The 21,728-nt window shown below is 41.1% G+C and overlaps 1 protein-coding gene across 1 annotated transcript in view; it reads right to left on the bottom strand.

Moving 5' to 3' along the window:
- Positions 1-21,728, bottom strand: part of Inpp5f (inositol polyphosphate-5-phosphatase F) — an 85,535-nt gene that overhangs the window by 54,250 nt on the left and 9,557 nt on the right. Inside the window, exon 2 of the mRNA XM_031388491.1 lies at positions 7,030-7,110. Coding sequence (XP_031244351.1) covers positions 7,030-7,110 — 81 coding nt within the window. The remainder of the gene's footprint in view (positions 1-7,029; positions 7,111-21,728) is intronic.

Raw genomic sequence — 21,728 nt, 5'->3', positions numbered from 1 at the left:
CGGCCAGTCTGACTCTGAGCTAGAGAGAGGAGGGCTGAAGCAGCCTGGAGGACAGAGGATGAAAGGGAAGAGGAGAAAAGGGTGGATCTCCTTCCTTCTATGGGGAGCAGGGGTGGAGCAGCACAGAGAAGAAATCTAACTCAGGCCCTCTGCAGGGCCTGAGTATGTGCTCAACTGCTGAGCCACCTCTAGCCCAACAAATATTGTTATTAAAAAAAAAAAACTTTAAAGACATATAGGTACAAAGGAAGGGAACCCCAAGTGAAGACAGGGATCACAGCCATCTACAAGCCAAGGACAGAGGTCTCGGAAGAACCAGTCCTGCTAGTTCTTTAGTCTCCAGCTATAAGAAGATGAAATTTTGTTGTTTAATGCCTCCCACAACCTAGCAAACTAGTATAGTTCTAGAAGTCACGAAAGCCTGCTGCTATATTCCTTGGAGTCCAGAGTTCAGTGACAATCATGAGCAGCAGCACAGCTCACCCATGCCATTTTTAGACTGACAATGACATCTGTTCAAATAAAATGATGTTCCCATCACACTAGGCAAGAACAGGAGTGCACGCATTAATATGTAGAGAGTCAGTAGGAGGAAAGAGGAGGGAAGGGAAGCTTACATACAGATGCCTTAGTTCCCTCAATTCCTCCTCATCACCCCCAAATGATAAGATATCCCCATGGGAAAATGCCCCCAAAATACCAGCTTGATTCTGACATGCAAGGAGCACAGCTCCTTCCGGCCAGTCTAACTCTGAGCAAGAGAGAGGAGGGCTGAAGCAGCCTGGAGGACAGAGGATGAAAGGGAAGAGGAGAAAAGGGTGGATCTCCTTCCTTCTATGAGGAGCAGGGGTGGAGCAGCACAGAGAAGAAAAGGCTGTGGGGGCATGGGAGAGCGGAGAAAGAGCAAAAGAGGGCCCAGATCTCCATCTGCTTTCCCTATAGCTTCCTTCTTTTTTTTTTTTTTTTTTTTTTTTTTTTTTTTTTTTTTTTTTTTTTTTTTTTTTTTTTGTTAAGCAACATCTTCATCTTTTCCTTACTTCTTTTTTTGTTTTTTTTTATTTTAGATATTTTCTTTATTTACATGCGAATTTCTCCTTTCCCAGTTTCCCCTCCAAAAAACAAAAAAACAAACAAAAACAAATCCCTGTTGCCTCCCCCTCCCCTGCTTCCTTCTTTTAAAACCAAATCTGTTAAGTGGCCATGACCAGGACAAGATAAGGATAAGACTGGTGAATAACTGAGAGACTTGTTCTGCTTTCCTTTTCTGTTTTTATACTTTCTTTCCCCAGTTCACTCTCCTCCCAACTCCTTCTTCTACTACTTCCATTACTATGGTGTGAACTGCCTACACAAGCCAACCACAGAGCTGCATCCCTCAGCACAGGAGAGAAGTTCAGCAGGCACCAATTTCAATTTAGCCAGTGCTGATAAAAGACAACTTAGGGTTCTCTCCAAGGTTACTCCCTGCTGCTCTGACTGCTCCCCTTATCTAGGTAAGTGGCCCTGTGAACTAGGTGACCTGGGGGGGTCCTTGGAGGTCCAAGGACCAATAAGCTTCTTCTCTACTGTGTGAGCCACGCTCGCTCCCTAGCCAATCTGATCGCTTGTCTGTCTCCCCTGATTATGAGGAACCTCAAATTCTGTCTCCCCTGATTACAAGGAACCTCAAATTAGGCTTGAAGGATGAGAACACCATCTTTAGAGCAGAAATCTTTTTCTCCACGTAAATAGGCTCTAGGGCTGGAGCTCGGCTGGTAGTGAGTCCTTGCCTCACATGCGTAAAGGTTTGGGTTCAGGCCCCAGTACCACCAGAACTCCTCTCCAGCACCACCTCAACTTGGTACGGTGGTGCGTACCTGTAATCTCATCACTCCAGAGGAAAGCAGGAAGATCAGTTCAAGGTTATCCTTGGCTATATGGGAAGTCTGAGGCCAGCATGAGCTACAAGAGACCTCCATCTCAAAAAAGAAAAAATAAAGAGACATAGATGAAGGAGATGTGCAAAGAGAAATGGCAGTAAGGGACTTCCTCACATCTATACCATATCCACATTCAGTTTCCTGGGTTCTTACAAAAAGTGTGTTTGCACCAGCTGATCAATTTTCCCCTTTAAGTTAAGCTGATAGATTTGCATAAGAGAGCCTTGATAAAATGGGGCCTTGTAATTTACTAAGAACCTTCAGGTACTATCTTGTTCATTCAGCACATAATAAGGCAAATTACTCTAGTTCCTGCTTTATAGCTTAAGAAATAAGGCTCTTGATCTGTGAGGTTGTCTTCTTGGCTCCCAGCCACTCTCTGAAAACAGCCACTCTTCTGTTCAGGAGAAAGAACAAGACACCAGAATAGAATGAGGATTTCAGGAAAGAGGCCCTGTAAGGAGAGAGACATGAGCGGGGCAGTAGTGGCGTATGCCTTTAATCCCAGCACTTGGAAAAAAACAAAACAAAGAAAGCTGGGCGCCTTTAATCCTAGCACTTGGGAGGCAGAGGCAGGTGGATTTCTGAGTTCAAGGCCAGCCTGGTCTACAGAGTTCCAGGACAACCAAGGCTACACAGAGAAACCCTGTCTCTGAAAAACAAAAAAAATAAAAACAAAACAACAAAAACAAAAAAACAAAAAACAAAAAAAAAAACAATCCCAGCACTTGGAAGGCAGAGGCAGGTGGATTTTTGAGTTCTAAGGCCAGCCTGGTCTACACAGTGAGTTCTAGGACAGCCAGGGATATACAGAAAAAACACTGTCTTGGGAAAAAAAAAAAAAAAAAGGAGAAGAAGAGAGCCCTGGAAAGATGTAGACATGAAGTCCAATGTGACAACATAGGCAGAGCCCACGGATCCCAAGGACTGCACACTGTTGCTATCTTAAACCACTCAGCCTTTAGGAGAGAGAATTATGCAACAGATAGTGAAGCAATGGCAGAGTTCGCTAACAAATAATAATAATAAATATTAACAAATGGAGCTTGACTCTTAGGTTCCTGACTGATTTCAGTGATTTATTCACTGCTCTGAGATGTGACTGAAATTAGAGAAAAATAATCAGAAGTTTCATACATGTCATTTACATAATAGAAAATGAATTTTAGCTCAGAACATCCAGCTGTGAAATTATCTTGTCAGTATGTAAATGAATTAAAGATATATGTATGTAAATGTGGACAGGTAGGAGAATGTTATTAAAATACTTAGCGTGGTTACACAATGGCTGAATGCTTTTCTACTCTGTGAAGCCACCACTGCTTGACTATGCTAAAGAGATTTTTTTGTTTTGTTTTGGGTTTGGGTTTTTTCAAGACAGGGTTTCTCTGTATATCCCTGGCTGTCCTGGAACTCTCTCTGTAGACCTAGCTTGTCTCACACTCAAAAGATCAGCCTGCCTCTGTCTCCCAAGTGCTGGGATTAAAGGCATGTGCCACCACTGCCCAGCTGCTGAAGAGATTTGTAAAGCCCACCAAAGACAGAGCACAACAAAACTCAAGCAATGTTATTTATAACGGGGAAAAAAAGAAATGAAGATCCAGGAAGAACTTCCCAGTGAGGGAAGACAGCTCATGAAATGTTCAAATAAAGGAAGAATGAGGAACATTAGTTCCATGCATCAACACAGGTTAATCTCAAAAATATTAACAATAAAAAGGGGGGGGGGGGCGGGGAAGAGGCATGATGGCACACACATAACCCCAGAACTCAGGAGGTGGAGGCAGGAAAAACAGAACAGTTCAAGGTCATCTTTTGTTACGATGGTCTCAAATATCCCAAGAGGGCAAGTCTGAGGCCCACCTGGGATATTTGAAACCTCATCTTAAAGAAATATATAATAAATAAAACTGCCAGGCATGGTAGTGCAACACCTTTAATCCCAGCACTTCAGAGGCAAAGGCAGGTGGATCTCTGTAAACTCTAGGCCAGTCTAGCTTGGTCCACACAGTGAATTCCAGACACAGACCCTATCTCAAAATAATAATAACTAATAAATAAAATAAATAATACAAAGGAGAGAAAGAGCCAAGTAGAGTGGAACATGCCTTTTAATCTCATCATTCAGGATACAGAGGCAGGCATATCTCTGTGACTTCTAGACTAGTCTGGTCTATATAGCAAATTCCAGGCCACTCAGGAATACATTGTAAGACCCTGTCTCAAGAGGGAAAAAAAAAAAAGAAAAGATTTAAAAATAAGAGGTTAGCTGATAAACAATAATTGCCAAAGCAATTTATACTCTTAAAAAAAGATCAAAAGACTGTAAGAGCGATTCTTACAATAATGTATCACCACAGAACATGGGCTAGGGAGATGACTCAGAGGGTCATGTGTCTGAATTCAGGCAAAAGCCAAGGGTTATAATCTGTAACCCCAGTTCTGGGAGGACATAGACAAGATGTGGGAGCCCACTGGCTAGTCAGCCCAGCTGACTCCATCAGCTCTAGACTCAGTGAGACACCAAGCCCTATCTCAAAAAAGAAAGTGAAGGGCCACCACTGACCTCTGACCTCCACAGTCTGCATGTGTATGCATGTATACCCACACAGACACACAAATACATCAGAGAGAGACAGAGACAGAGATAGAACAAATAATTTAATGAAATTTTCATAAAAATCTCTAAAATATAAATCCGCACATGCTACTTAGGAATACATATCTGAGAAAAACAATAGTTCTCAATGGAGTGACAAAACTCAAGAAAAGGTTCCCTTAAAAGGAAGGACACACTTGGAAAAAAAATGGCAGTGACAGTTCTGAGGTCACCAGTCATGTCTCACTTCTTAGTCTGGATAAGAAATAAATATGCATACTTTATAACACCCTATACTATTTACCTGTGATAAGCAGTCCCAGGTATTTATAAAAATATTTCATATAAGAACATAATTTAAAATATGACCAAAGAATCCTGAAAACTGGTCTTCGCTATTTGTGGGTTCATCTTTTTCCCACCCTTTATCCACCCTCCCACCCCATTTTACCCCATTTTAGTTAGTGGGGAAGGAAGGATAGAGGGGGGAGAGAGATCTCTGAATATAATTTCTTTCTTCTTGTTTCTTTGAGCATGACTACTAGCAAACTACAACGAACTTCCCTAAATGACCAAAATCAACCAACCAACAATCCACCTCATGAGGCCCTAGAATTGATACATCCTCTGAAAAGGCCCCAGAATTCCAAACATCATACACTTGCAGAAACTATCTGCAACTGGCAAAATTATACTCCAACTAAAACATGAGGCAAATCATAGTCAGCTGCTAGGGACAATATAAAGCAGCCCCAAATCCCACACCTGGGATTAAAACAAAAACATACTGATAATATTTTTGTGTTTTGTAAAGAATCCAAAATTCCAAAATTCTCATTACAGAATCTAGCAAAAGAAAACTACAAATTGTCTCTAGTAATATGTTTTTGTAACTCACAAAAATCAACCCAGTGCCTAAGTGCTCAAGAATCTTACTTAAAACTTAAGGACAGCTGTGTCAGTGCCTCATACCTATGATCCCAGCAATTGGAAGGCTGTGTCAGGAGAAGCAGTTCAAAATAAACCTGGGCGACAAATGAGACCATGTCACACAAAGAAAAGAACATGTCCAGCAAGCGAGATAGCTCAGTGGGTAAACACACACCTGAAAACCAGAGTTCCACCCACTGAACCCACAGTAAGAAGAGTAACCCAGCCCCCAAGAGTTGTTCTTGGACTTCCATGAGTGCAGTGTGACACGTGTGCGTGGGGCTACAGGCACACATACACACGCACACACGTGCACACACACATACATATGCGCACACATGAATGCACACACAATGCTCACACAATAATCATTAAAGAATAAAAAGAACAAACAGTCACAAAAGGCACACTACAGAGATGCAACTAACTTTTTTTTTTTTCTTTTTTCTTTTTTGGTTTTTCGAGACAGGGTTTCTCTGTGTAGCCCTGGCTGTCCTGGAACTCACTCTGTAGACCAGGCTGGCCTCGAACTCAGAAATCTGCCTGCCTCTGCCTCCCAAGTGCTGCGATTAAAGGTGTGCACCACACTGACTTCACAGGCAGTTACACAGCAACAATACCAAAGAGGAACAAGTATAAAGGTACACACCTGTCAACTCAGCATTCAACAGACACAGACAGAGTTCAAGGTTAACCTGGAGTCTTAAGTTCTTGGCTAGGCAAGGCTAGACTGAGACCCTGTCTCTGAAAAACAAATGGAGTTGGAATGATGGTTTGGAAGTTAAGGGTACTTCCAGCTCTTAGAGTTCCCAACAGTCACATGGGGCGGGTCACAGCTGCCTCAACTCCAGCTACAGGGGAACAAGACTTTCTTCTGGCTGCTCACCTCCGGTACCCATCTATATGTAGTATACATACTCACACCAGGGAGAAGAGGCATCTTCTCTCTCAGGTGAGGACCACCTCATGATTTAGACTTTCCATCCATTTGCCTGCCATGGCAGAGGCCCAAGAAAGTGCCACACTACACACTACAAGACTCCTCTCTTCCCTGGCAGAAGTGACTGACTCAGGACCAGACAGCTGACCCAATCCAGGCAGTCACAGATGCCCTAGCCCACCTCTCCAGCTCTCCTCTTCCTACTTCTCTCCTGTTCAGAACCTGCTGTACCATCCCTAACAGAAGCCACTTCCACACCCAGGGATGGCCCACACGAAGACCAAAGTGGTCGTGCATTCTGACTTTTCCTCTAAGCTAAGCTCTGGGCAGGCAAGAAAGGGTCAGTTTAGTTCGGGATCACAACTGTTAGGCTGATTAGTCCAATGCCTGGCTCAAAGCAGGGACTTGTGAGGATTCTTCTTTAACAAAATAGCAAAACAACTGTAATACTGAAATACATCTCTCCTGAAAAGCTTTATTTTCATTTCATTAAACTTAAATAAAAATACATATGCTTTGAGATGACCCAAAATTATGACAATGTAACGAATGTCATAACAGAATCTACATGCAACCTTGAATTAGGACGTCACAAAATAGCATGTTAAATTTGTAAGCATAAGGAGTTTATAAAAACATACCTGAATGAAGTTGAATTTTTCCAATTACTCCTTCTACCAATCCCAAACAAATGGGATTCCAGGCAAGAAGTAGATCAGTGGCTAAAATAAAATAAGAAGCAATTTTGAGAACACATTCACCAGAAATGTGAAACTATATTTTGCAGTGTATTTTAAAATATTTTTTAAATTGAATTTAAATATTTTAAAATATTTGGGGGTTCAATACACCCCCAAAAGCAGTTGTAAAATAAACATCCCCTACCAAACATATTACCATTAATTACTTTGTGGCAAAGCATTAACTCTCCAGCCTCAGTAAGACTCTGGAACATGTACAGTTAAGGGGTAGGATGGACTAAAGAGCCCCACTGAGTGAAGAAAAGAGGCTGCCACACTACAAAGAGGGTAAATGGGAGGCCAGCCCACCCACCCCAGACCCAAGACAAAGCCAGGTGATGGCCATGGGGCTGTCACTCTGAAAAGCACCCTTCCCCAAAGACTCAGACTCAGGAACCCAGAAAGTCACTTTCCTTATCCGTGACTTCTAGGAAGAAACCAACAGGAGCTGCTTAGTTACTGAGTGCCACCACACCCGCGCCCCTCATCTGAACCACAGAATAGACGACAGTGATTTGTGGCACTGTTTTCTCATTTCTTAAATTAGTAACACTCTAGACACCCAGATGAGAAACAAATGACATATAAAACATGTATGTATAAGGACAAAGGATGTAGTTTAACTCTTCCACAACCCAGGCTGCAAAGATTGCTACACACGTAATGATACATGTGACATTCCTACAGTTCAAAAGCTGAAAATGATTACCAAGAATTACTATTTCCGCTGGTTCAGGCCAGCAAGATGGCTGAGAGAGTGGAAGTGCTCACCATGAAGGCAGAATTTAATGCCCAGAACCAATGGGAGAAGGACCGATCAACCCCGAAAGTTGCCCTCTGACCTCCACGTGTGCTGAGGAACATGTGTTAATAAGAAATGAAAATTTAGCCCAGTGTGGTGGCATACACCTTTAATCTCAGCACTCAGGAGGTGGAAGCAGTCATATCTCTGTGAGTTCCAGCCCAGTCTGATCTACAAGGTGAGTCCAGGACAGCCAGGATTGTTACACAGAGACACAGAAACCCTGTCTCAATAAATAAGCTAATTAATTAAAATATAATTTTTCTGCTAAAATTACATTTTAATTATTACCACTTAAACTTTATTTTACTGAAATATTATCTGTCATTCATAGGTTAACTATACACTAATAGTTTAGTTTTCAAATTCATTTCGGTTTTGATTTTTTTCATTATGCATTAATTTCTTGAGTCAGGGTTAGCCATGGCTAGCTTCGTGAACTCATGGTGATCCTCCAGCTTCAGACTCCATACCTGGGACTGTTATTTCTACTCCGTCTTTACTGTTATATTTTCACCAAAATAAAATAAAATAAAATAACAACAACAAAAAATAACAAGTTGATTGTAGCTATTTTGCAGCGCCAGGGGTGAACCCAGGGTTATAAAATTAGGGTTTCATGCACGATAGGCAACCCATACTCACACCTCAACTTCATTGTTTTTATTTCAAGAATTAAAAACATTTTAAAGACTCCAATACATATCATCATTTCTAATACTTCTTGTTTTGTTTGTTTGGTGTGTGTCAAAGTGGGAACACAAATGTGCCAAGGTGCATATGTGGAGATCAGAGGAGCTGTGGAAGTCAGTCCTCTCCTTCCTCCATGTGGGTTCCAGGGATCAAACTCAGGTTGCCAGGCTTTTGTGCCTTTACCTACTGAGCCATCTTGTCAACCCTCATTTCCAATCTTGACAACATTATGAGGTTGACATTAGGAGACCCAATTTACAAGTGAAGAAATAATGCTTAGAAAAATAACATAGTTGCTTGAGGAACCCAAAGAGGACAGGGACTCCAAAGGAAGACCAACAGAGTCAACTAACATGGACCCTTGGAGGCTCCCAGAGACCCAATCACCAACCAAAGAGCAAGCATGGGCTGGACCAAGGCCCCCTGATATGTGTAGTTGATGAGCAACCTGATCTTCATGTGGGCCCCCCAACAACAGGAATCTCTCCCTGAATCTGTTGCCTGCCTGCCTGCGGATGCCATTCTCCTAAATGGGCCATCTTGTCCGGCCTCAGTGGAAAGGATGCACCTAGTCCTGCAGCAACTTGATGTGCCAGGAAGGGGGGTTGGGGGGAAGGTAGTGGGGGGGGGCGATACATAGAGGGTGGCTCCCCCTTCTCAAAGGAGAAGGGGAGGGAGGAATGGGGAAGGATCTGTGTGAGGAGGTCCTGGTGGGGGGGTTGATATTGGTATGTAAAGTTGAATAAATAAATAAATTTAATTTAAAAAGGAAAAGAAAAATAAGTCAAATTACCCACAAGACAGGAGTCAGAGCCTCAATCAAAAGAAGTATAGTAAGACTGACTCAAAAGCTTAAGTTAAAAACATCAAAAAACTTAAATTAAAAACAGGTACAGTGGCACAAATCTTTAATTTCAACATTCGGGGCATAGAGACAGGCAGATCTCTGTGAGTTCAAGGCCAGCCTGATCTACATAGTGAATTCCAAGCCAGCAAGGACTACACAATTTTGAGATCCTGTCTCAAAATTTAAAAAACTAAAATAAGTAAAGAGCCAGGAATAGTGGTGCATGCTATAATCTCTACTGTTATCCAGGCTAAAGCAAGAGGATCTTGAGTTTCGGGCTACCCTGCTCTAATGGATGGACTATTTCTCAAACAAAACCAAAGAGGCCTGCCTATCTGACTGGGGTTGTACACCACAGCAATTCGCTGCAACACCTCCCCCAGAAACAACACAGTGAGCTACTGAAACAGGAAGTTTTAAATGCCACATGTGATTACAAAGTATCAATATGAAATGGAGAGGGAAACTGGCCACTGAGGTAAGACTGTTCTGTCTCATTTCAGGTCTCTGCATAATAACTGCAGTGCCACACAGAACTACCTCCTCTTAAAGGTCTTTTTCAAGGGCTAGAGAGATGGTGTGGTGAGAGCCAGGCTGATCTGTCATATTCCCTCAAGCCCTGATGTATAGAAAAGGCCTGGGAACCCAACTCTTCAGCAGGAATATCTGTGTTGGCAGATATGAGAGACTTAGCGTGTCTGATATAGGCTTGACAGACTGGCTATTGGAGTAAAGAACCCAACTCTTCCCCCTAAAGAAGCGGTTCTCGACCCTCTTAACACTGGGACTCTTTTTTTTGGGGGGGGGGGAGTTTCGAGACAGGGTTTCTCTGTATAGCCCTGGCTGTCCTGGAACTCACTCTGTAGACCAGGCTGGCCTCGAACTCAGAAATCTGACTACCTCTGCCTCCCAAGTGCTGGGACTAAAGGTGTATGCCACCACTGCCCGGCAGTAACACTGGGACTCTTTAATACAGTTCATGTTGTAGTAACCACAACCATAAAATTATTTTTACTGCTACTTCATAACTGTAATCTTGCTACTATTATGAACTATAATGTAAATATCTATGTTTTCTGATGTTCTTAGGTGACCCTTATGAAAGGGTCATTTAACTCCCAAAGGGGCCATTGCCCACAGTTGAGAACCACAGACCTAAAGAGTTATGGTTTTCAGACCCAAGGACACTGCATGTGTACTTGGTCCATGACACACTTGAATTGTCCTGTGTTCCCTTTGTGAAACATTGCTTGGTTAGCATCCAGCTAACTTCAACCATCATATGAAAGTTTCTTCTTACTGTCTCCTTTCCCTGCAAACTGTATATATGGTATTGTACTACTTAATAAACTTGCTCAGGTAAGGCATAGCCTGTTCCAGGACAGCAAGGACTACACAGAGAAATCCTGTCTCGAAAAACCAAAAAAGACATAGCTTGTACGAGACCTCCTGGTCCTTAGCTTCCCCATCTCTCTGTTTTCTGATCTCCTGGTCCTTCCTCTCAAGAACCTGTCACTGAAGAATGACCACGATCTTAGTCCAGGTCAATGGTACAACGGTTAAGAACACTTGTTGCTCTTATAGGGGATGATCAGTTCCCAGAACCCATAAGATGACTGGAACCCCAGTTCCAGGGCATCTCACACCCTCTTCTGATCTCTACAGCATTGTACATTGAGTATACTTACTCACATACATGCAAGCAAAAGACTTATACACATAAAATATAAATAAATCTTATAAAAAATCATTTTTAAAGAAATACAACATCCTTTAAAATCCTGACTTCATGATGGCATAATTTTCCATGATGGCACTTAAGGAAGTATTTTCTCACATAAATATTTAATAAAAGTTTTTTCTGTTATAAAAATACTGTGATAAATGATAAATTTTATACAAATATTTTATTTGTCTCCATCCTTAATAGCCTTAAGATAGATTCTTAGGAATAAAATTAGTAGTCACAACATTTAAAAAATTCAGGCTCTCGAGCATTACCAAATTACTTCTATAAATGTTATGTCACATTGATTTCTGACAAAAGTATATTTAAAAGTTTATTTTAAAATTTACTTTCATATATAAATTTTCCTGCATATATGTATATAATATATAGTACTTACATGTACTTACATATATATACAGGCAAATTAAAAAAAAATACACACACACACACAGAGACAGGGTCTCCCTCTATGTAGATCTTGTTGACCTGGAGCTTACTATGTAGCCTAGGTAGTCTGGACTCAGAGAGATTCACCTGCATCTGCTTCCCAAATACTGAGATTAAAAGTATGCAGCCCCACACCCAGCTTAAAATTTACCAGGATGTTTTAATCTCTTAATTTAATGGCATCCATTAATTAGAAATAGGCTATTTTAAACATTTAACTATAAAAGTTGCTACTTTTCTTCTTCTACAACAATCTTCTTGTGTATGTCGTCTCCCTGCTTTGGCCTTCTTGTTCAAACCTTTAATTTCCCTGTGAGACTAAGACAAGGAAAATATATCTGCAGGTTGAGAGTTCTGCTTGCAGTTAAGAATAAGTTCCTGTTTGTCCTAGGTTTGTTTGACCCATCTGATGGGAAGTGCTTGATCACATGTGGGCAGGAGGTGCATGGGCAGGAAATACGTCAGGATGTATGCTTGTCCCGGATTGGAACTGATAGGAAATATGAATGATCAGTTTGCCTTGTTAAGCCCCTACAAAACATGACTTGTAGCCATTTTCTGGAAACTCAGAGGTGGACTAGACTAGAGTCAATCCTGGTGAGTATTTAATTAAAAATGGCTTTAAATCTGGCCAGTTTAAATTGTAAAGTGGTCTTATTCTTGGCAATGGGATTAACACTAGCAAATGTGAAATGTGAACCCCTAGAGTATATTTCTTGTTGCCCCATGAATGTTTTGTGTACTCAGGACTTCAAATCTTTGACTTGTTTGCAGATACTGTGTTTTTAACTTTTATACAAATCTATCTTAAAGCTTAAAAAAAGCATTCTTACCTAGCATCAATTATGGATTAACTGCTTTATTACTTTTAAATGCTTTACTCTAACCTTTACTCCAATAGCCAGTCTGTCAAGCCTATATCAGACACGCTAAGTCTCTCACATCTGCCAACACAGATGTTCCTGTTGAAGAAAGAACACCAGCTTCCTTAACCCTGACACTCTGACCTTCAAACGTCACAACTGTAATAAGTTTCATGGAAAGGAAAAGAGGGACTATTGAAGATGCCCTCTGGAATCTGTCTCATTGTTAGGGAAATACATATCAAATACCTGCAAGGACTCAAGCTCAGAAGACACAGAACTAAAGAAGAAGGGTCAAGGATTATCATTCAAAGGTAGAGTGCTAGCCCTAGGTCCAAACAGGGTCAGGAGAGATGACTAGGCGGCAAGAGTGATTGCTGATCAATCATGAGGTCTACAGTTTGAATCCCAGGACCCACATAACAAGCCGGGTGTCCAGCCTCCAATTTGGGGGTGAAGGTGGAGACACAAGAATCTCCAGGGTTTGCTGGCTCTTTGCCTAGCTAAGAAAACATAGCCCCAGGTTCAGGGAGAGACCCTGACTCAATGGCATAGGTCAACCAAAAAAGGCTATACCAAAGGCTCCCTTCTGGTCTCTATATGTACACTGGTACACGCAGCCACCCCCACTCCACTATTCCCCACACAAGGGCACATACACTGTAGAGAGAATCTATTAATAAACATCCCCTGTCAATAAAAAAAGCTTATGGCCAATGAGCTAAGGTAGGAAATAGGAGGTGGGACATCCAGCAGGAATAGAAAGAATTCTGGGAATTAGAGGCATGGGAGATTCACCACAAACACTGAGGAGATGGACATAAACTAGCATGTAGCTGAACTCAGGTTAGAATAAATAGATTTACCCAGGAACTCTGAGGAGACAGACATAAGAAGACAAGGAGAGGAGCTGAATCCAGTTAGAATAAAAGGGATAGTATGTTAAGAGCAAGTCAGAGAATAAGCTGAAACTTATGGCCTAAGCATTTATTAATAAATAATTAGAATCAGAGTTGTTATTTCTGAGAACTAAGTGGCCGGGAGGAAACGCTTTTTTTTAAAAAAACAATACACAGACAAACAAGAAATAAATTACTTAAAAATAACAACAGCAACAACAAGAGAGAGAGATCTAGGTAACATAAGATCAGTAGGTTTGTTGGAAATTTTAATAGGACTGACAGTAAACTGAGGCCTGCTGAGGAGAGAAATAAATAAAGGGCAATGAGTCCGCACTTCCTGGAGTCTATGGCAGGCAGACATGTCATAAGTGAAACAAGATTACGGCTGGGAGTTTTATCTCAATTGACACATGAATGCTCACCCAAAAGTTAAATAGTGCTTGCAATTGTTTGAGGTCCACAATGAGAAATACTGCTCACACCATGACCTGGTGATCACATTCAAATATGTAAGTGCCAGGAATGCAGCTTCCTGAATGGGGACTGGGAGCAGGGAAACCAGTTAGTTACTGCAAAAAAGAAATGACAAATGAGCTTGGGAGGTGGGTAGACAGCAGACTTGTGAGACACCAAACCCCCTGCAGATATCAGACACATGACACAAGACATGCATGAGATGCACATAAATACATATATATGCAAAATATTCATACATGGAAAATAAATAATCTAGAAAAAAATTTTAAAAGACTGAAGATGGTTTAGTGGGTACAAGAGCTTACTGCACAAGCATGACCTAAGTCCAGATTCCCCAGCAACCACATAAAAAGCAGGGCCCAGTGGCATACACCTGTAACACCAGTGCTAGGCTAGGGGACAAGAGGATGCCTGGAGTTTACTGACAGTTATTTAGCTGTGGCAGGGAGAGGGGGACCTCCAGGTTCAGTCAAAGACCTGACCTCAAAGGTAAGAAAGTAAAGAGCAATAGCAGATACCTGATAACCTCTTCTGGCCTCTACACACACACAACAGTAAACACACACACAAAGGAAACATATACACACAAAAGGAAACACTTATACACATACAATAAACACATTCATACACACAACAGGAAGCACACACGTAAACACACACAGACACAGGACATAAACACACTTATATGCCACACATTCTGAAAATACACAAATATTAAACAATGTATCACAAAGATTAATAGGAAAAGACATGTAAGACCTCAAAGAACACACTGGGAAGGACAGAAGAGAATAATGATTGTACACCAAAGATTATACTAAGGGCTGGAGATCAGCTCAGTTGGAAGAATGCCTATCTGGCATGTACAAAGGCCCAGGGTTCATCCCCACCACTGCATAAAGTAGGCATTCCTATATTATGGTAGTAGCAAGTTCAAGACTCTACCTCACAAATAAAATAGTAAGAGGAAACAGTAAAGGAGACAAAGCACATGATGACATCTGAAATACAGGTATAAAGTTAACCTTGGAAAGGAAGGATTTTTTTTCTTCCAAGTCAGCAAAAAAGGTATGAAAGGCATGGCAGCAGGATGAGAAGCTCAGCAGGATGAGGAGAAGCTCAGCAGGATGAGGAGAAGCTCAGCAGGATGAGGAGAAGCTCAGCAGGATGAGGAGAAGCTCAGCAGGATGAGAAGCTCAGCAGGATGAGAAGATCAGTATAGGCACAGAAAAACCAGCAAATATTCTGTGGCTTCCACACAGACACACAGCACTAAGTGTGTGCATGCACACACATACACACACAATCTCTCCCTCTCCTAAAATAACCAAATATTTTTTAAAAAGTATCACAAAAATAATAGAAAAAAAGATATAACACCTCTGAGTACACACTGGGAAGTTTATGTACATACATGTTTTAAGGTTATTTTCATTATTTATTTATACATATGTATGTTCTATGCATAAGTATAATGGTGCTCACTGAGGCAAGAATGGTGTAAGCCACCCAATGGGAGTATTTGCCTAGTTTAACATTAATGCCAAGAAACACATTAGACATTAAAAAAGGATAACTATGAACACTTCTACACCACACATCCTTGGGAACAAAGTCCAAATTCTTTAGAAAGGCTTTTAAATTAAGTGAATGCCTTTAATTCCAGCACTCAGGAGGTAGAGATAAGGAGATCTCTGTGAGATGTAGGCCAGCCTGGTCTACATAGTGAGTTCCAGGACAGCTAAGGCTACTCAGAGAGAACCTGACCCTACACACACACACACACACACACACACACAGATGTAAAAGATGATTAGAAGAAAGGCTATCCTGCCTGTCCTTCTCCACACTCAGTATCCTGGCCTGAAGTCACCCTGCACCCCTTTCAGGCTGGGTCTGGAATGCTGCTCCCCACCCACTTCTGCCGGTTCTTCCTTCTACCCTCAGAACAAGGGTTAATGGTCTCAAGACACATTCCTCACTCCTCCCACCCTAAGAACTAATCCTACGTTTGTGTAGCAAATCTCCCTCAGCACCTTGCTTTAGTGAATGTAATTATTGACTTGGCTAACTCCTAGATCACACAGGAACTCATGAAAAACAGGAAACTTACAGAGACAGCTTTCTGTTCTCAGTGCATGGCACCATAGGTTCTGAATTAGACAGGCCACTTCAAAATGGAAAGGAATTTACTGCAGTCAGATAATATTTAAGTAACCACATTGGAAAGGTTTACTATTTAAACTGACAAAAATTAAATTCATTTTATTTGGCCTATTACAGATGTGACCATCAAGCCTGATGCCATAAAGTGACTACTGTCACCATCATCTAGCTGGTTAACATCAGAATGCAGTTTCCCATTCTCAGCCCAAGGAGGTTCTTTCTAACATATCTTCAACACCATAGGCTTCCTTATCAAAATACCCCCTGATGTACTAATCTCATATTTGCATGGGGCTTGAGGTCACTATTATCATTCCAGCTGTCTGAGCCAAAACCTACAAGCCATCTGAAATGCCTTTGCTTCTCAGCAAGACCTATTGGTTCTCTCCCCTTGATATCTGACGATCACTACACTTCTTTCCATACCAGACAGACAAGCCACACATGCGGGGAGAAAGCTTTAGAGAGGGTTAAGGAGAAGTACCAGAAAAAGCATATTTGAGTTCTGATCAACATCCAAAGAGACAAAAAAAAGGGGAAAGGGAAAGTAGTATCTTCCCGTGTCAGGGGCAGAAGCAGGACCTGCACTCCTGGGTGGGGCTGACTCTACAGCACAGCTTAAGTGGGGGACTACCTTCCTACGGCTAGTCCCTGTGATTGGTCTTTTATGTTTTAGGTAGCTTGGAATGCTAGGATCCAACACATTTCTTAACAAATACCAAGTGCTGAACGTATTGGATGCATGGAAGACTCTTGAGCTCTGTAAGCTCTGCTGGGCCAGACGGCAGAAGCAGAGAGCTGGAAGAACACGAGGATCAACTCAAGGCAGTAAACTCAGGAGCTGCTTGCCTCCAAGCAGGCTAGATTTGCAGTTGAGACAGAATGAGTCTGAAGACAGCACACCAAAGAGCAAGCTTGAAATCAGAAACCCAAGTAACTCCTAGGAACAAACCAAGGTGCCTTGGAGCTGACTCTACCATCTAAAAGCTGCACAGTCAAGATATTTGCATGTGGCATAGCCACAGCTTCCATGTGAACTCCAGGCCAAGGACCCTAGCTCCACCTCAGCCTGAACCCTTTCAGCTTTGCTATGGGAATGCTATCCAACTTGCAAGGTTTCCATGAAGATAAATGAATCGTGTGGTAATAGTAATAATGTCAGTAGCTTTCAGCTTAAGTAGGGAAATGTGTACATATTTAAGACTCCGGGATCTCATAGCCCAACAATTTGCCTATACATTTTTATTTTAAGAACCTACAAAAGCCTTTAAAAAGTATGTAGAAGGGTGGCACACATCTGTAATCCCAGCACTTGGGAGGCAGAGGCAGGAGGATCCCAAGAAGTTTAATGCCAGTCTGGTCCATATACTGAGTTCCAGGATTAATTACATGGCAAGTCTCAAAAAAAAAAAAAGACCTACAACAAAACAATTTTACATACACAGACACACACACACAGTTTTAATTTTAATTTTAAAAATTTTATACTTTTAAATTTTATACTTTTCAATCTTAGAGTGCAGCTATAACTCCTAAAGCCTTTTTCAGGTGATATTTTATGGAAATATCACTATGCTAGAACTCTATTTCCTCAGAATATGAAACACTAAGCTATAGCTCTGATGCAGGTTAAAATTGGACATCCAATCTGAGTGTCAGCAAGCTAACAATGATCCAAATAGCAAATCAAGCGTGACTGCCAGCCTCTTCCCTCTCCTCCATGGAGCATCTAGAAGCACAGCCTAAAAGGAGGAAGCTGTGTATGGGAGAGCCATGGATATCGACAATGTTAATTACATATGTAATTAAATCCAAAATAAATACTGGATTCCAAGTCTTATAAAACCACAAAGGGATATGAATACAATGTGCAGGGAGGTTTTCTTGTTTTTTTTTCTTTTTTGAGACAAGGTCTCATTAGGCTAATCTCAAACTCAAGAGATCCATCTGCCTCTGCCTTCTGAGTGCTGGAATTAAAGGAATGTACAACCAGTTCCCATGATGGGCTTTTTTGTTTGTTTTGTTTTTAAAGGGGTGCTGGAGAGTAAATCAAAGTCTTAAGCATGTTAGACAAGTACTCTGCCACTAACAGACACCCTCAGCCTAGGTTTCTACTATGTAGCTTTGACGACCTTATTCTCCTGCTAGATTTGACCTTAGGATATGTAATATTGAAACATATTTTTTTAAAAAAATCTGATGTAGAGGCTAGGCAAGGTGGCTCACACCTTTAATCCCAGCACTTGGGAGGCAGAGGCAGAAGGATTTCTGAGTTCGAGGCCAGCCTGGTCTACAGAGTGAGTTCCAGGATAGCCAAAGCTATACAGAGAAACCCTGTCTCAAACCCTTCCCCCCCAAAAAATAGCATATTTATAGTTGTAATAAATGTAAGCATTTTTCATAATCAAAAAAAAAAAAAGCAGGCTGGAGGGATAGCTCAGAGGTTAAGAGCACTGACTGCTCTTCCAAAGGTCCTGAGTTCAATTCCCAGTAACTACATGGTGGCTCACAACCATCTGTAACGGGATCCGATGCCCTCTTCCAGTGTGTCTGAAGACAGCTACAGTGTACTTGTCATATATATAAAATAAAATCTTTAAAAAAAAAAAAAAGCTATTAAACACCTAATCCTATTTTGTTTACCTGTGTGCACCTGTGACCAGGGACAGTGCTTGATGCCTAAGAGGCAGCAATAGTTACTTAACTAAATGAACAAACAAAAAAGATACAAAGGGTAAAATCAGATGTCTCCCAACAGTTAGTAATTTCTATAAACTACTAGAGCAAGACTAACATTTTAAGGGTGTGTGTTTGTTTTTGCATAGTGCTAGAGATCAAACTCAGGGCCTATATATTAATACGCTAGGCAAATATTTTAACACTGAACCACAACCCCAGTCCAAGATTTTATTATTTCTAAAGAAACACCAAAATATCAATCTTTGCTATACTATACTGGCACTTTTAAAAATAAATGCACTGATGGGCTGGAGAGACGGTTCAGCAGTCAAGAGCATTTGCTATTCTTACAGAGTACCCAGGTTTGGTTCCTAACACCCATATGGCAGCTTACAACCATATTTAACTCCAGTTCCAGGGGATCTGGCAACCTCTTCTGGCTTCCCAGGACACCAGGCATGCACACTTACATACATGCAGGCAAAACACTCATACACATAAAATAAAAATAACAAACCTTTTAAAAATAATAAGGACAATGGTGGCACACATCTTTAATCCCAGCCCTCAGGAGACAGAGGCAAATAGATCTCTGAGTTTGGGGTCAGCCTGGTCTACACAGTGAGTCCTAGGACAGCCAGGGCTACACCGAGAAACCCTGTCTCAAAAACAAAATAAAACAAACAAAATAAATAAATAAATCTATAAATGTGTTAGGTCAGGCAAGGTAGTGTACACCTTTAATTTCAGCACTTGAGAGGCAGAGGCAGTAGGACTTCTGAGAATTCCAGGGCAGTCTGGTCTACACAGGAATTCCAGGCCAGCCAGGGCTATCGAATGAGACATAGTCTCAAAAAGAAAAAAAAAAAAAAAAAAAAAAAAAATCACTCTATCAGGAAAAATATTTGATGAGGAGATGTAATCAAGGCTAAGCTAAAAAAAAAGAAAAAAAGAAAAAACTGTCTTTAAATCCCTAGCATGTGCACTTCATTTCTTAGACCAATGACCAAGGGACAGGAAACACTGAGACCTGAATAGGTTCTATAACTGACCAAGGAATGGAGGACTCATGGAGTTTGGGAGCTGCTGAACTTTATTGTTTAGTACAATATGAAATAGACAAAGTGTGTGTGTGTGTGTGTGTGTGTGTGTGTGTGTGTGTATACATGCACACATTTTAGGTAAACCTGAAATACACTATAATCTTATTCTTCACTAAGTAAACAAGTTAGCACTAACGAACCTAATGTATAGAGAATGTGTAGAGATGATATTTGTCCAGTATATGCAACACCTAAAGACTTGACACTGTCAATATTTTTAAATGGTTATTCTGGGGGCAGAAAGGATCGTAATGGCAGAGAAAGTGGTCATGCCTTATGCTATTCCTCCACAAAGAACACCCATGTAACTGAACTGCTCCAACAGGTTTTAACCTGTCCTTCAGCTAATATGCTAACTGGCAAACACATTCAAAGAGAAACATTTTAAATTCACAAATACGTTTTAAAGTTTAATATTGTCAAAGTTACATAACTGTTAAAAACTATACAAGTATAGCTAGCATTCTACAAATAATGTCAAATTTTAATTCATGAAATAATAATACAGCCAAAGTTTGTAATTGAAATAAGCTCAACTGTTTGACCACTAAGTCAACAGTTCCACTAACTGCAAGTCCATCTGGCAGTAGTACACAGCTTCTATTTTCATATGCCCTTCTCTTCCTGGTACACAAAAAACAAGTGATTAAGCACTGTGTGCCTGCAGAGAGCATGAGTCATTCATTCCAAGATCCCAGAGTGAGGGCACTCCCTCAAAGCAAGAGCAAGTCGGCATAGGTTTTACACAGTTTAAAGGCAAGTTTCATCTGTGTCTTTAAAGAGGGGGCAGATAGTTTATGCATATCTAATCAGACCCCAGTTTCACTTCCTGCTAAAGACAAAGGCTATTATTGCTCTGACAATCACCAACACCAAAATCAAAAGGATGAAGAAAAGAGCTTTAGGATGGGGAACTGAAAGCTCCAATTGTTAGCATGTCATGCTTTCATCCTCAGAATTTAATGAGGCTGGAAGACAGGGTAAGTAATAATTTCATTCAGGTGCCAGCTTAAAGTTCAAAGTTTGATCCTCATTTCCTCAGCCTCCATAGAGGTTATTATTTCTCTACTAGGCAGCAAGCAGAAGAATTCATGCAATTCAGAAGTTCAGGCGGCTGGAGATTTCCCACTGTAAAACCAAGTTCAACCAATGGCTATCAAGCCAGGCTGCTCATTAACATCATCTAAGTGTCCTATAAACTACTGATGCTTGGGCTCATCTAGTAGAGGTGGACTTAAACTGGCCAAGGTGGGGCCCCAGCATAAATATAATTTTTAAAAGTCCTCTAGATGATTCTAAGATAGAGGCAGGTTTAGAATTGTCTTGCTGGAGCTGAAGAGATGGCTCCGTGGTTAAGAGCACTCACTACTCTTCTGAAGGTCTTGAGTTCAATTCCAAGCACCCACATGGCAGCTCACAACTGTCTGATGATGTCTTCTGGTGTGTGGATGTTCATGAAGACAAAGTACTTATATACATAAAATACATAAATAAATAAATCATTAGAATTCTCTTACCTAAGTGATTATAGCTCTCTGGGAAGAATCCATTTGAGTAGCTTAGTTTTACTCTATCAGTCTGACTCACAAGTGATGCATGGGACATGTAGTACATGAAAGTTGTAAAGATCCCAATTCCACAGATATTACCTAATACAGTGACTTGGCAAAAGGAAACATATCCAGAAACAAGAGGTGGGTACCTACTCAGTAAGTAGAGAGCTTGCCTAGTACCCACAAGGCCCAGGGTTCAATATTCAGTGCTACATAAACCAAAGCGGATGAAGTACTTCTGTAACTGCAATACTCAGGAGGTATAGACAGACAGGTTATCAAAAGCTAAAGTTATCCTTGCTACATGGTGAGCTCAAGGCCAGTTGGGGGGTGGGGGGG

The sequence above is a fragment of the Mastomys coucha genome, unplaced genomic scaffold, assembly GCF_008632895.1.
Source record: "Mastomys coucha isolate ucsf_1 unplaced genomic scaffold, UCSF_Mcou_1 pScaffold21, whole genome shotgun sequence".
Lineage (NCBI taxonomy): Eukaryota > Metazoa > Chordata > Mammalia > Rodentia > Muridae > Mastomys > Mastomys coucha.
Note: the sequence above shows the minus strand (reverse complement) of the source record. Positions and strands in the feature narration are given on the sequence as shown.